Source organism: Thermobia domestica, chromosome 18 (assembly GCF_964235325.1).
Source record: "Thermobia domestica chromosome 18, izTheDome1.hap1.1, whole genome shotgun sequence".
Classification (NCBI taxonomy): Eukaryota; Metazoa; Arthropoda; class Insecta; order Zygentoma; family Lepismatidae; genus Thermobia; species Thermobia domestica.
The window spans coordinates 95,350,212-95,365,733 of NC_137471.1; the positions used below are offsets into that span (position 1 = coordinate 95,350,212).

At 35.4% G+C, this 15,522-nt stretch overlaps 1 protein-coding gene across 1 annotated transcript in view; it reads left to right on the forward strand.

Moving 5' to 3' along the window:
- Psa (puromycin-sensitive aminopeptidase) overlaps positions 1 to 15,522 on the forward strand; it is a 379,421-nt gene that overhangs the window by 63,045 nt on the left and 300,854 nt on the right. Inside the window, exon 4 of the mRNA XM_081746220.1 lies at positions 7,196 to 7,493. Coding sequence (XP_081602346.1) covers positions 7,196 to 7,493 — 298 coding nt within the window. The remainder of the gene's footprint in view (positions 1 to 7,195; positions 7,494 to 15,522) is intronic.

The window sequence follows — 15,522 nt, forward strand, 5'->3', positions numbered from 1 at the left end:
GAGAAACCAATTATTGAGGTGCGAGGGAGAAGATAGTTAAAAACAGAAAAAAAAAAAAAAAACGTGGGATGTGGTGTTGGGAATGGTAGAAAGTAAAATAGTTGCAGTTCATGGATGATACTAAAGGAGGTAATTCTAATGTCACAAATAAGATACTGACGGAGAGTTATATGGTGTGGAATAGCCAGAATTAGTTGCAAGTTACCTGCTAATAATGGCAGAATGGTTATTACGATGACAAACCTATATATTCACTTAATATTTAATTAATCAACATTAATATGTTTTCTGTTTCTCAGAATCAAGTTCTCACTTAGCTCTGTTCGTGCGCTTAAACACTTAACAATTTAAATCATGTAGTTAAGTGTAGTGTATTTAATTGTAACCAGTTTTGAATATACCTAGGTATATCCGATGAAATCAGTCAGAAATATCTGGATTAGCACATTTTATTTGAGAATACGACAGTTATAAACAGAATCACTCATAGATGTGAAAGGTTAATAAGAGAGGCATTAGGAATGAAGTTAAGTGATAATACCACGAATAAAGAGGAGGATTTCAAATTGAATGAAATTTGAAAGATTTTATTATTAATAAATGTTAAATTCTTTAATTTTGAGCAAGCAGAGGTATTTACTTTTAATTAACTTTCCAATCTACCTAAGTTTACCAAAGAATGTCGAAATACTGTCTCTTCACTATCAGCTTTTATCCAATTACAACAAACTACACTTGGCTTTACCATAAACCACCCAAAATATCATTTGCCACACTTGACTCATATACCTAAAATATTAACAGCCAGTCTTGGCTCATCAACCTAAATATCAATATCTTTAGCCACATATGGCTCCAATCCAACCATTAATACAATTACACATTATTTATCTTCCGTAGTAACGCTTTTCTTTTGTTACTACAATTTACCAACACCTTATCCGATTGTCCACAATCAACACCTTGTCTGATATTTTTAAACAACGTCCAAACATACTCACTAAACTCTAACAATAAATTAAATTAATTTAAGAAAATTGTTACATATCGAATAATAATATCAACAAAACTACGGTTGTACAGCGGTTACATATTTTATTATAACTTCGCTGATAAAGGTACTAAGTCGCCTTTGAAACGCCAGTCAAAATAATAAATCACGGATGGAACACCAGAAGTTAAATTATTATTATTATTATTATTATTATTATTATTATTATTATTATTATTATTATTATTATTATTATTATTGCGGGCGTGTTTGTGTGTGTGTGTGTGTGTGGAAGTGGTGGTGGGAGACAGTAAAATTTTGGCAGTAAAATAACTGATATGTTTAAATTAAATTGCGAACATGAAAGCGTAGTTTAGCTCTTACTTCTACTAGCTATAAGCACTCGTCGTTACCGGGTCTTAATTCAGAATGTGGATATAAAGAGAGAAAAGAAGAATGTCGTTATTCCATTGCTCGGGATCTAGCCTGTACTGTTATGCAGGCTCGCATAACCACTGTACAATGCTGGCTGCGTGCAATCAAGGCGTTCTTAGAAACCGTGAGAAACCTTTAAAAATCTAACACATTACTTTGTGCGATTAGATCTGGAGAAAATCTACGTACAAAATTTTAGTGGCTCTAGGTGACTTGTTTCTATGCTAAAAGCTGATGACAAACACACCCAGAGAAACAGATACACATTATTTTATCATTACTATTAAAGATATGTAACGGAGCCTTCCTGAGCGGAAGCGAGTGCTTAATATAAAAATAGACTTACATGAATTTTCCTATATAATTCCATGTAATTAAACATATTTAAAGTGAGACCTATCTGACAAAGAAATACTTAGAATGCATTTATCAGTTTCTTCATAAATTTTTCACTTATTAACGTCGCATAACCTTAGTGCTGCACGGGACGTTAAACTCTCCACTTGTTTTTAAAGATTGGATAGAATCAATTGTAAAGTAATACGTTTACATCAAAATTTCTTCATTCTACTATCTAATATGATATAATTAATTTAGATGATCGCCTGGAACAAAATACGTATTAAGAATTACTTTAAAAGAGCAACAAGCAGCGAGAAAAGTAATAACATTTACAAGTTATAATACGTATCTTTAGCAATTAAATATTTACTTAAATATTTTGAATTATTGTTCCTTATTTTAAACGAAATTGAAGATGGTATTCCTCAACATATTATAGAACAGTTTAATTCCAAGAATCGAAATTATTATCAGATATGTTTTCTACAGTTCGTCTTCAGGATGTAATAACGTGTATATTTTGTGAAACAGGTCCTTAGATTTACTATACTAAGGAATTTCTGTAAAACTTAACATTGATCATATATCTTAGTTGTCGGATTTTCTCTTTAATTAATTAATTAATTAATTAATTAATTAATTAAGTGTCAGAAGAGGAATGTTAGTTTTAAGTAAGTCGTATTATACGACATATACCTAGGTAGTACCTTCTGTATTATATACAAGTACTTTCCCTAGATTATGTTTGTAAAGGGTAATCAAATTAACTATTGAAGAAGAGTAGTATCGCAGAAATCTTTATAATGGCATGATGCTGAATAAGAAAATACTTTGTGAAATACTTATAGTAAGATTTATAAAAAAAGGAGAGTCAATCCATGCTAAGTGATCGAGAAAAAAAAAAAAAAAGAAAAGAAAATTACGGCTCAACCTTTTTTAAAAAATCTAATTTGTTCAGAAATGTTGAGTCAATATAAGAGTCTTCAAAATCACTATTAATTACACAGGGCCGCATAGGTTTTGTTGTTTTTATAATTTTGGGTGTTTTATATGTATTTGAACATGCTGAAACCGAAACTGGCACTAGTTTTTTCATATCACGTAAGAATTTCTTACAATTCACGATTTATATGTGTTGATTGCGGTATGCATGTTTAAGCGTAATTCAACTGATTGACGCTAGATGTCACAAGTAGGCCTACGTGGTGAAATTATCCAGGCGGTAATAAAAATGAATTTGTTTTAAATGTAAGGAAATTTAATTTAATGAAATTAACTAAAATTTTGCCTGCATGAATATTTAAAATATTTCTATATCGAACCTTGTTAACTCATTTCAAATAAATTTCATATTTAATTATCGCAAATCTTAGATGTGATTCAATAGTATGAAAAGTTAATATCTTACGTTAGTTCTCTTTTCTAGTTCGTTTACTGTGTTGCCATGGTATCTCGTGGTTGTTTGTTACATCTGTGGTGAATTTGTTCCACACAAACAGAAACAGAAAATTACAGATTTTGTGAGAAGGGCATATTTCACATACTTCCGTATGGAACTTGGAGATCAAGATAAATCGTGAAATCTACACAATCTGTGTAGATCTTGTGTGAAATCGTTACGAAAGTGGAGCACTGGAAAGCGGTCATCTATGCCATTCGCAGTACAAATGCTGTGGAGAGAACCCAAAAACCACAGCGACGATTGCTACTTCTGTTCCTGTGAAATTGTAGGACACAATACTCGAAACAAGACAAAGATAGTGTATCCCAATATTCCTTCTGCAATGAGACCTGTGCTGCACGGCCTAGACTTGCCTGTTCCGACACCTCCATCAAGTCTTGAGTCCGTAAGTGATCCTAGTTCGTACAGTGATTCAGTGGAAAATAGTGAAATAGAAGATGAAATTTACAACCTCCCAAGCGGATCTCGTGACCCTATACCACTCACTCAACGCCAGTTCAGTGATCTAGTTAGAGACATAAGAATCTGCGGAACTTCTTGGTTCCAGACTTAATGAAAATAACTTGCTGGCCTGTGGAACATTTTCCTGGTACGGATATCGGGAAAAAGAATTTGTGCAGTATTTCTCAAAAGAAGATACTGTCGTGTTTATTTGTGATGTGTCAGGTTTGTTGATCAAGTTAAATTTCCCTGGCCTTTCTAGTGATTGGAGATTATTCATTGACTCGGATAAAACAAGTTTAAAATTTGTTCTGTTACATAATGGAAATAAGTTCCCCTCAGTTCCTATTGCTCATTCTGTGTCACTGAAAGAAACATATGACAATGTGCAATTTATTCTTAATAAAATTAAATACGAGGTACATGGTTGGGTGGTGTGTGGAGATTTGAAGATTTTGAGCATTGTACTTGGGCAACAAGGTGGGTATGCGAAAATTCCATGTTACATTTGCGAGTGGGATAGTAGCGCACGAAATGACCACTGGGGAAGGAAACAGTGGCCATTACGGAAAACACTGAACGCGGGATAAAAAAAAAAAAAAAAAAAAAAACATCATTCAACAAAATTTAGTCAGTCCTGAGAAAGTTATACTTCCTCTCCTTCACATAAAATTAGAATTGATGAAACAATTTGTTAAGATACTTGACAAGGAAGGCGAATATTTCAAGTTCATATGCAACAAATTTCCTTCACTTTCATGTGCCAAAGTGAAAGAAGGTGTCTTCGTTGGTCCAGACATTAGGAAGTTAATGAAGGATAAAAACTTCGAGGCAACAATGACTAATGCTGAAAGGGATGCTTGGATAGCATTTAAAAGCGTGTTGGTGAACTTCCTGGGGAACCACAAAAGTGCTGATTACAGAGAAGTTGTTGAGAATATGTTAGTTAAATTTCAAAAACTGGGTTGCAACATGAATCTCAAGTTGAGTTTTTTGCATTCCCATCTTGATTACTTTCCACCAAATCTCGAAGAATTAAGTGAGTAACAAGGCGAATGGTTCCACCAAGACATGAGGGATATGAAGAAAAGGTATCAGGCACTTTGGAGTGTTAGCATGATGGCTGACTACTGTCGCACATTGCACACAGAAACTTCAGAAGAAAATCACAAGAAAATTAGGAAACCTTATAAAAGAAAGCGTGCTAAAAAGATGTGAAAAATAAGTATGTTATATGACTGTTGATTTCCATTTTACAACGTAACCTATATATTTATGTATATATTTCCATATTATATGTATATATGTAGTAATCTGTATGTGTAGAGAATCTTATATTCTTTCTTTGTCTGTCTGCATTCACATTAAACAAAACATGTTGAGTTATTTAGCATAATAAGCTCTTTAGTCTGATAGAAGATAAGAAATAAGGTATAATAAAGCAGTATTGAATACAGAAGAAGGTCCAAATTTTGACATTGATTTGTAAGAAAACCTTACGTGATAGGGAAAAACGAATTCATTATTCGTAATCAGCTAGGAACAAAGAATTAAGTTCACCTATTAATCAAAAAACAACATGAACTTTTTTTCAATTTGCAGCCCTGTGTTATTTTTTACTACATCACATGGCGATGCAGCGGCTGCCGCCATTTTGCGTTTTCTCGAGTTCAGGCGTTTACGTTGTTTTGAATATCTCAGCGTGTATTTGTCCTACCAAATTGAAAATTGCTGGACGTTTCCAACTTGTGCAGATCTAAAACTTGATCTCTTAACATTTTTACCTAAAAACACTTGAAAGGGGTAAAATCAGGACCTACAGTAGGAACATTTTTGGACATTGAAAACATGTTTGGGAAGAGGAAGCAAATGACCTAGAGGTCTGAATTTGTGTGTGCATGTAGTCCGATATCATAAGTTTATACTCAAAAATTTGCAGACTTGTAGCTGCTCCTAAAGGCCTGAAGAAAGATCGTAAAGTTGGAGAATTATGCCAATTTGACATATTTCACTGTTCAATATCTTCAATGGTCCTTAAAAAAAAACTGAAATTTTGGGAATAGTTATCCTTTAGTATACCATAATATACAACAAAGCGCATTTTGTGTTTGTGAGCAGAAGGGGGTCAAAATGTTAAGAAATGACGTCATACTCTAGGAGATGTTTTCTTCACAAATTCGACTGGAAATTCGTTGTTGTGACGTAAAATAAGGTAGGATGAAGGGTTAGTACAGTCAAGGTTCTCGATCTCGTTTCTTTCCTCTAGTTGTAACTCACTGTCTTATTACATCCACAGCAGCACTGGCGAAGAATGCCGCTATCAGCGGAAGGCGAGAAAAGTCAAAATATACACTTGACAAAAAAGTCCTTAAGTACTTATTGGTCTTGCCGCTTGCTATATCAATGACATTCAATTATGTTTATTCTTATTTTAACTGTCAACTGATGCAGGAGACTGTTATCCTTTCGTTTGATCTACATTCTCCAGTCAGCGTTTCTCGCCTTCTGCAGATAGCGGCATTCTTCACCAGTGCTGCTGTGGGTCTGATAAGACAGTGAATCACAATTAGAGCAAAGAAACGAGATGGAGAACCTTGACTGAACTAACCATTCATCTTACTTTATTTTACGTCACAACAATGAATTTCCAGTTGAATTTGTGAACAAAACACCTCCTACAGTATGACGTCATTTCTTAATACTTTGACCCCCTTCTGCTCAAAAACACAAAACGCGCTTTGTTGTATGATATGGTATACTAAAGGAGTAACTATTTCCAAAATTTCAGATTTTTTAAAATCCAGGCCCACTGAAGATATAGGACAGTGAAATATGTCAAATTGGCATAATTCCCCAAATTTACGATCTCTCTTCAGGCCTTTGGGAGCAGCTACAGGTCTGCAAATTTTTGAGTATAAACTTATGATACCGGACTACATGCACACACAAATTCAGACCTCTAGGTCCTCTTCCTCTTCCCAAACATGTCTTCAATGTCCAAAAATGTTGCCATTGTAGGCCCTGATTTCACCCCTTTCAAATGGTTTTAGGCAAAAATAATAAGAGGACAAAGTTTTAGCTTTGCACAAGTTGGAAACGCCCAGCAATTTTCATTTCAGTAGGACTAAGTCATGTGGAGATATTGAATAATCCGTAAATGCCTCAAATCGAGAAAACGCAAAATGGCGGCATCCGCTGCGCATCTACGAGATGTTTTAAAAATCCAATGATCATGGTTTTGAAGTACTCTGATATAGGATAAACATTCATGAAAAAATTTGGTTTTTTGGAGATGGTCGAGCGGCACATACTTGATCACTTAGAATGGATTGATTCAGGAAAGATCGTACGATATTAGTATCTGTATCTTTGAATCGTTTTCGTTGGATATAGTAAGACATTTTCTGTGAAGAATGGGGAAAAAGTTTTAAATTAATTGAGATAAATAGTTTATGTATTTCACTGTTGAATTACATATACTTAATGAAGTTAATGATTACAAAATGCCTGTTCTTTTCCCACAGCCTGTGATATCTGAAAAACCACATTCTGAAGCGGATGAGCTTCATGTCGTAAAGTTTGACACAACTCCTGTGATGTCCACGTACTTAGTAGCAGTTGTAGTTGGAGAATATGATTATGTAGAGGATCGTTCGAATGATGGTGTCCTTGTACGAGTGTACACACCAGTTGGAAAGAAAGAGCAAGGAAAGTTTGCTTTGGAAGTTGCTACAAAAGTGTTGCCTTATTACAAAGACTATTTCCAAATTGCCTACCCATTACCAAAAATAGATTTAATTGCCATTGCTGATTTCTCTGCGGGTAAGTGAAAAAGTTTCGAAAGTAATGTTTCATTCTGTAAGTGGAATAACCACTAGGAGGAACTTTAAATATTGGTACATAATAACCTTTGTATCATAAATATTTGCATTTAATACACTTCATGTGGTTTTAACTGATATGATGTAGTGGGTTATATACAGTAAAACATTAATTTGGTCACACAAATGCTTAACATGTAGGTACAGGAGTATGGTACAATTAGAATCCATAAACTAGTAATCCATCAACTAGCCGCTTGTATAAGTTTTATATTTATAGGCAACTTTCACTATACAAGGTTTCCTTACTTTGTATAGGCTATATCAGGAGAAATAGTAAATATTTTGGAAATTAGTTTTGTAAGATGTTCGTCTGCTTCCCAACAGGACTGCCTAGGTTCGTTCTACTGTGGGGACGGGATTTATTTCCTGTTCTGCCTTCTTTCCATAGCACCTCAAGGGTTCACTCAATCTCTGTAACATGGGTAACTGGGGGAACCTGAAAACAGAGGCGGCTGAAGTGTGGTTGTGACAAAAATCAGTGTGTGCCAAAGTCAAGGAAATGTAGAGCCTTACTCCACATAGGCGGTGTGCCACCGAGACTGATTCCATATGAGAGGCATCCTTCTCCTAATGTTCGTATGGAATGTGTACAATTTTCAATATATTCAGAGATTTATGCTGTGCGTAAAATTCTGTTACGAGAAGTTTATAACCAGATCACAAGTACACGGCAGTAATCATGCACAGGAATGTACAAGCCATTGCTCTAAACAGAATGTACAAGTCCTTGCTCTCAACAGAGTGTGTTTAATAATAATAATAATAATAAATCCACAGTACAATAATTTTGAATGAATAGGCCTTGTAAGACGGTTTGGTAACATAATGTGCCCAGTTATGTCGCACGATACGTTTACAGAAACAATTTTGTTAATATGCTGCTACCAGGTTACAGAAAAGTTAATACTCTATATCTGATCGATTTGGTAACATGGCTGTCATCTGTAGTTTAGCCAGAACCATGAAAGCAAAATTGTTATCAGTGTCGTGGCTCAGCTTGCAGATGGCGGAGTACCGTGTTGGTGTAATTGAAATACCACCGAAACTGAGAAGGATACACCATAGATATTTTCCACTCCATTTTTCGTACAACCGAATAGTGAAACAATGTCGGGAGAGCGGTTTAACCACCGAAGAAAATAGCTAAAAATAACGTGATTTTCACGCAAACAGAAATGAGGGCCCATGGAGAAATATTCGCCAACAAAAGGCGAGGTTATCAGCGAAAGTGTCACCTGAAGTCTTTGTAAAATTCGTCGACCGGCAGTCCAGGAGAATTCTCCGGCTTGCGGTGTGTACATAACCTCATCTCTACTCAGATTACAGAACCAAACGCAAACTACACGAAAGACATTTAACTGGGTCAAGACTGGTGTCGCACTGGATGAGTCTACATTTACTTACGCATAATAATAATATTCGGGCATATGCATGACATGACACATCTGGAAAGAGATGTACTGAGTTTTACCGCCAGTTCCGAGGAGGTTTCTCACAGAGAGTCGTGATTATCATTGGATGCGGTTACGAGTGGGAAGTGATCTCAATCCCTCCCTTGCACGGAGCCAACAAGAACTAGGTGTAGGTCCACATGGACAAAGCTTCTAGGAATACCTTAGGTTTTATCATGAAATGAGCAGGAAACAAGAATCTTGTTATTCTCTTTTGTTACATTTCTGTAAATAGTGATGCCAGCCCAAGGGATTTCTGCACATTTGGACTGTTACAAACGCGTTTCAATATCATCGCTCCCGTACCTTTACTTGTCTATGGAAAATCTGCAGGGAGGAATGGGATGAAATTTATTTGCAAGTGTTCCAACGTAGTTTATTGTAGTAGATACTGCAATGCCGGGATATATTCCACAATGCTGGTGGTAAAACACAAGCGGTAGTTGACGGCTTGTCATAGGGTAAGTACACTTTGAAAGTCAGTTGGATATAACGCTATCAACCTTCTGTAGGTAAATTTTCGAAGTACCATCAATACTACTTTTATTTATTTTTTTTTTTTCGTAATTTAAGTAGCCAATGAATTCAAATAGTTAAGTAATTGCTTTGTAATTTCCGCCTTCATGATGGCTTTCACGTGGCAGTTTCGAACAGATATTTCTTCGAATCTGTTGATAATTGATTGAATGTTTATGTCCTTATTTCATTAAAAATAATTCACATTCCAAAATATTTACTATTCCTTCAGAAGTACGTTATAAAAACTTGTGGATACTAATGAAGGAATTTGGCTAGGAAACGAATATAATTTGTTTTGTATCTATAAACCAATTGATCAGGTATGTTTCAACATAAACTAATTCAAATATAACAAACAAGTGAGATTAATTTCACAGAGTACGGTGAAACTACCAAACTACGTGAATTCAATATACAAACTTCAAGTAGTACATTTATAATCTATAATTACTGGTTGCAATACAGATACGAGGTACGAGTATAGAACCTTTTCCTCGGACACTGAATCTATATCAAGAATCCATTACTCGCTGCCTCTGACTGTTTTTGTACTATGGCGATAAAGATTGAAATAAATAAATCGTAACTTGAACCACTTACGGAATTTTTAGACGGTTATTGGAATGGAACTTATTCTTGGGAAGCTGAATCGCTTACAAAAGAACTACATCTCGATATCTTTTATAGTTGTTGCTCTGTGAAAATCAGTATTGAAACCAGAAGTAAAAAACATTCCAGGTTTCAATAGAGTGTTGCAGGTTGTGATGATATACTATTGAGACGCCGGATCGATTGCAGAAAAATATTTATCGCTATTTATTACCATTTTCGTTCTATGCTAATAAATGCTGAAACTGGAAATGGTTAATTTGAACCACTTCTGGTTTGAATAGAGAGTTAATGGAGGAGACAGAATCTTTTCCTGGGAAGCTGAATCGATGGAAAAAAGAAGTCTCGATATCTCTAACCGCTCTTGGTCTGTGGAAATCAGTATTGAAACTGGAAATAATTGTGAATTTAAACCACATCCGGTTTTAGTCAGGGTTTGCCCAAATGGGCCCAGCCCGAAAAAACCCGGTGGGTTTTTTCGGGTTGGACCCACCTGAAAAAACTCACTTTAAAACCCACCTGGGTTTTTGAGCTTTTTGTTAGTATATTATCGGTATAGCTATGGTGATCACACTAAAAGTTAATTTTGTGAGATTTTTGACTTTCCTTAGGCGAATTAGATGCTTTCATGTTAAGATATACAACATTCAATATAAGACCTTTATAAAGTTCAGAATGCACTAAATAGATTAAAAAAAGAAAAGAAGCTTAGCTTAAAGAACAAATTTATGTATGGATTATGCTTATATCTATTTGAAGTAAAATATACAATTTTATATTTAAAAAAATACTTTCCGTGAAAGGTATGCTCACCGGCTCGGCGACGACGAGAGACGTTATACCTCATACGTTGACGGGTTTAAGGCCATAGTTGCCGGTACTATCAGTCAATATGTAAATACACTAGTAAAACTATTAGTATTATTTCTAAATGATTTTCCAACAACAACAGTTTAGTTCCGTCATTTGTTGCTACTCTCCAAATAAGCAAGCTGTAGAGTCAACACCAACAATAGCGTGAAAATTCTTGTCAAATTTAAGAAGCTTAATGCTCGGAGTTCCGAAGACTACGTAACGCTTGCTATTTCAAGTACTGAATTCAAACTTCGTACTAGTGGAGTTTCTATGTACAGTAAAGCAAACTGCATTTTTGGGAAAAATTCGTCTTGAAATAAGTGTTCGTGAAATTCCCGCAATTGAACGTACAAAGCATTGGAAGTGAGCACTTCAACAATAAAAACTATTTATTTTACGCTGGAAGACATTTAATTTCATTTAAGACATTTTGAAACGCCCTAACTATATATAAAACTACATGAACTGACATAAATTAGAGATACTTTCGGTTGACACAGAAAGTTGAAATTTGCCATGATTGTAGCTTTCCGGGACTAACCGACAGAAAAATTGCCAAAAGTGGATATTTTTAATTTTTAGGGGGTCTAAAGGGGAGATGAAAAAATTCTCCATGCTATTTAAATGGGCCTTTTTGAACTTATAATCTCATATTTTAGGTTCTTTGAATTGAAATACAAACTTGAAATTCGGTATACTTGTACGTTTTCGTTAGAATTACCTACGTAAATCACTTAAAAAAAAAAAAAATAATAATTAAAAATCCAACTTTAGTGTGGTTTTATTTTCCCATGTTATATGGGACATTTTCTGCACCCTAAAATATTTAGGCACTTCTGCCAAGATTAGAATGAAATTTTGCATGATTGTAGCCTTCCGGGACTAATGGACAGAAAAATTGCCAAAAGTGAATATTTTTAATTTTTAAGGGGCCTAAAGAGGGATGAAGGAATTCTCATGTTATTTAAATGGACGTTTTCTTGGGATACAAAATCTTATGTTTTAAATAGTTGAAATACGAAAAGAAACTTGAAATTCCGTAGAATTATGGATTTAAGGGATGCAAGGGTGTGGAGGCAGCTCAAATTCAGGAAATATAAAGAGCAAATGCACGAAATTCACTGTTAATGCAAAGGGTAATACATAAGGATGCGAGGGCCGTAGGGCGAGCAAAGGCGGGGATCTGGGGGCGGACCCCTAGCTAGCCAAAGACTACTTTATAAAATATAAATCATATCTTTGTTAATTGTTTTAAATTAATTTTCGGAGAAAAAACATCTTGCAACAAGTGCTCGGAAAATTCCCGTAATTGAACACAGTAACGGAAGTGAACTTCAGCAATAAAACTATTTATTTTACGTTGAAAAATATTTATTTCATATAAGACATTTTGAAATCTTTATAAAATATGAATTATGTCTTTGTTTTAAATTAATATATTTTGTATTCATATTTGGCAAACGTCACTGAGGCTCCTGGGATGACTCGATCTACATTTGTTCGTTTATCTGGTCAGTAACACACACTACAGGGTACAACTTTCGGTCATATAAGTTGAAATTTTTAGGTTACAAGCACGAGACATCCTGTATAGATTTTGGCGGCCTACCAACCTAAAATTTAAAAATGGCGGCCTTTAAAAAAAAAAAAAGCGGGTATCCACGCTAAAGCGCAATTTTCGGTCTTGTAAGTTGAAATGTTCAGAGTAGAAGCACGAGAGACTAAATTAGCTGTATTTATTTTGGCGGCGATCCAATGTAAAATTTAAAAATGGTGGCCAGAATAGAAATTTGTTGCAATTTGTAACAATGACAACCTTGAAATGTAAATCATATTTTAACAATTTTACCCCAAAGACATTGAAATATTTCGAAAAAACCCAATTAAACCCGAAAATACCCGAAAAAACACACATGGGCCCAGGTGGATTGGGTTTTTTCAAAAATACCCGGGTTTTTTCAAACCCTGGTTTTAGTAGAGTTTTAGTAGTCATAAACGCTTTGCCTTGAAACGCTGAATCGTTTGAAAAAACAGCTTTTCGCGAACTGTTACCGTTTTTATTCTGTGCTGATAAACATTGAAACCGGAAATGGCTAATTTTAACCACTTCCTGTTTGAATAAAGGATTAACCTTGACACTACCTAGGTATTTTTTGTAACACGGTCTACTAAGAGGGATCATTTCGTATCCATCTCATAAGATTAAATATATCTAGCAAACGAAACAAATTAGAAACTCTCACAAAATCTATAGTGATTGAAGTGAACAGTACACGGAATAAGACTAACAGTTCTTTATTATAGTCCCATCTAGGAGGACACTTAAAATCTCAGTCACATATCCTACCAGCGAGGATACTTTATGGCCACCAACTTGAAATAGCAAATTTATGACACACACTAATATATTGATTGAATTAAACAGTACACGGGATAAGACTAACCGCCAAATTCAGGAAAGGCGGTATACAGCTGTTCATTATACTGGTGTCTAGGAGTGGCACTTCTAACTGTTAGTCACATGTCAGTCACATTTACCAACAGGAGGTTACCCTGTGCCCGCCAACTTAAAATAGCAAATTTATGAGACACAGTAACGTTCAATTTGCAACACCGCGAGGTATATACTTTAGCTTAATTACAGAAAACATACAAAGTAACCCCCCTCCCCATTGGTAGTGCGAGAGTCAACGGATGAGATGGAACCTATTCTTGGGACGCTGAATCGGTTGAAGAAAACTGCTTCTCGATATCTCTTACCGTTTTTGCTCTGATACTTGTCAGCGGATGGACGGACGGTCGGACGAAGCCATTCTGTGAGACTTCCGACACTTATGCATAACTTAGTTCGGAAGATTAAAAGTAGTTCAATAAATATACAGGGTTCCCACTCGTCCTAGAAATCCTCGAAAACCTGGAAATGTCCTTGAGTTGATTTTGACCTGGAAACATCGTGGAAATGTCCTTGAAAATGCATTTCTGTCCAGGAAATTTACAGAAATACTGAATGTCAGATCTTTCATAATTATAATGAAGATTTTAATTGATTGCTATTCCTGATTTTGTGCTGAATAGTAATGTTTCATGATCCTGTATGTGTGGTTGGTTGGTAGGCTTTCTTTCTCTTAACAGGGTGGTTAGCTGGGAGAACTCTCTTCTTCCATCCACTAGTCTGACAAGCCACTCATGGATGCTGTCTTCACTAGCACTATTCTCGAGAAACTGTGCTTTGTACCAGTATCATCCTCTATAGATTGGTGTATGATAACATTTTTCATAAAGACCTTATTTCAATCATCACGAAAGAAGTGCTTCGTCATGCCTTCCATGCAAGGCAGCGCTATATGGCAGAGCTGGAGAAAATAAGAACTGTTGAAAGAGAAAGTCAAGTGCAGAGCAAGAGGAAAGAGATAAGTGAAAATGTACAGCAGCTGCAGAAAAAGAATAGGAAATTGATGGAAACAAGTGAAAGTTTGGAGTCTGAAGCAAACCAGCTTGCACATAAAGCAGAGCAGAAGTCTTGCTTTACTTTATTGACAAAGTCAAATGCTATCCGTAGAGCAGCTTCGCTAGAAAAAAAAGAAAGAGATTATGTCTGTAGAGAGGAAATCACACGACTCCATACTCAGTTGGAAACTTATAATTCCTTTTTTTCCCCTTACTTATATCTATCATACTGTGACTCAATGAAGATGCCATGTACGAAAAATAGATTTTTGTTGTTTGTAAATTTGTTCGGTGCACAATTAAAATGTCATGTGGGAAGAATGAAAATACATGTGCTGGATGGGGGTAGATCGAGTGGCTATAACGGGAGTTGGGATCCTTCCCCCCACACACAAAGCACATTACGCTGCGCTTTGTGTATTTAATTATTGTGTATTAATACTGTACTTGCATTAATATTCACTGCATAAGCTACTGTATTTTCATTTCACTGTTACGAGTTTTGAAACTACAGTTGCAGTCCTGTTATACCTTCCTGTGTCGAAGTCCTGGAAAATTGATGATTTGTCCTGGAAAGGTCCTGGAATGTTCTGGAAATATTTTTGGGAAAGAGTGGAAACCCTGAATATAGTTCAATATAGCTCCTTTCTTTCTCTTAATTATAAATTACAATAAAATTGTACATCTGCCGAAACAGAGCACTCAAATGTTTATGTAATAGAACTTTGAAATAGGAATGAAACTTGCTTCCAGTTTTCCGTATAATATAAGGGTGAGTCGCAAGTCTCAAAATATTCTGGTACACAACATACCTGTATTTATTATAGTACAGGGAAAGAAGGTTAAAATTCAAAGTGTTAGACTATCTGTAGCCACTTTGCTCCAGTTTCTCGATTCCACGTCGGTACCATGTCCTTAGAGGCAAAGAAGTCAGTCACTGATGTTTCCATCTCCAGTTGGTTTGTGAAGCATCGTGATTTCAAAAACTGAGTCATGGAGCGAAACGTATAATCCGAAGGGGCAAGGCCAGTACTATATGCCAGTGTGATGCCATCAAGTTCCTGATTCTTTTTGTTACGTTTTTCG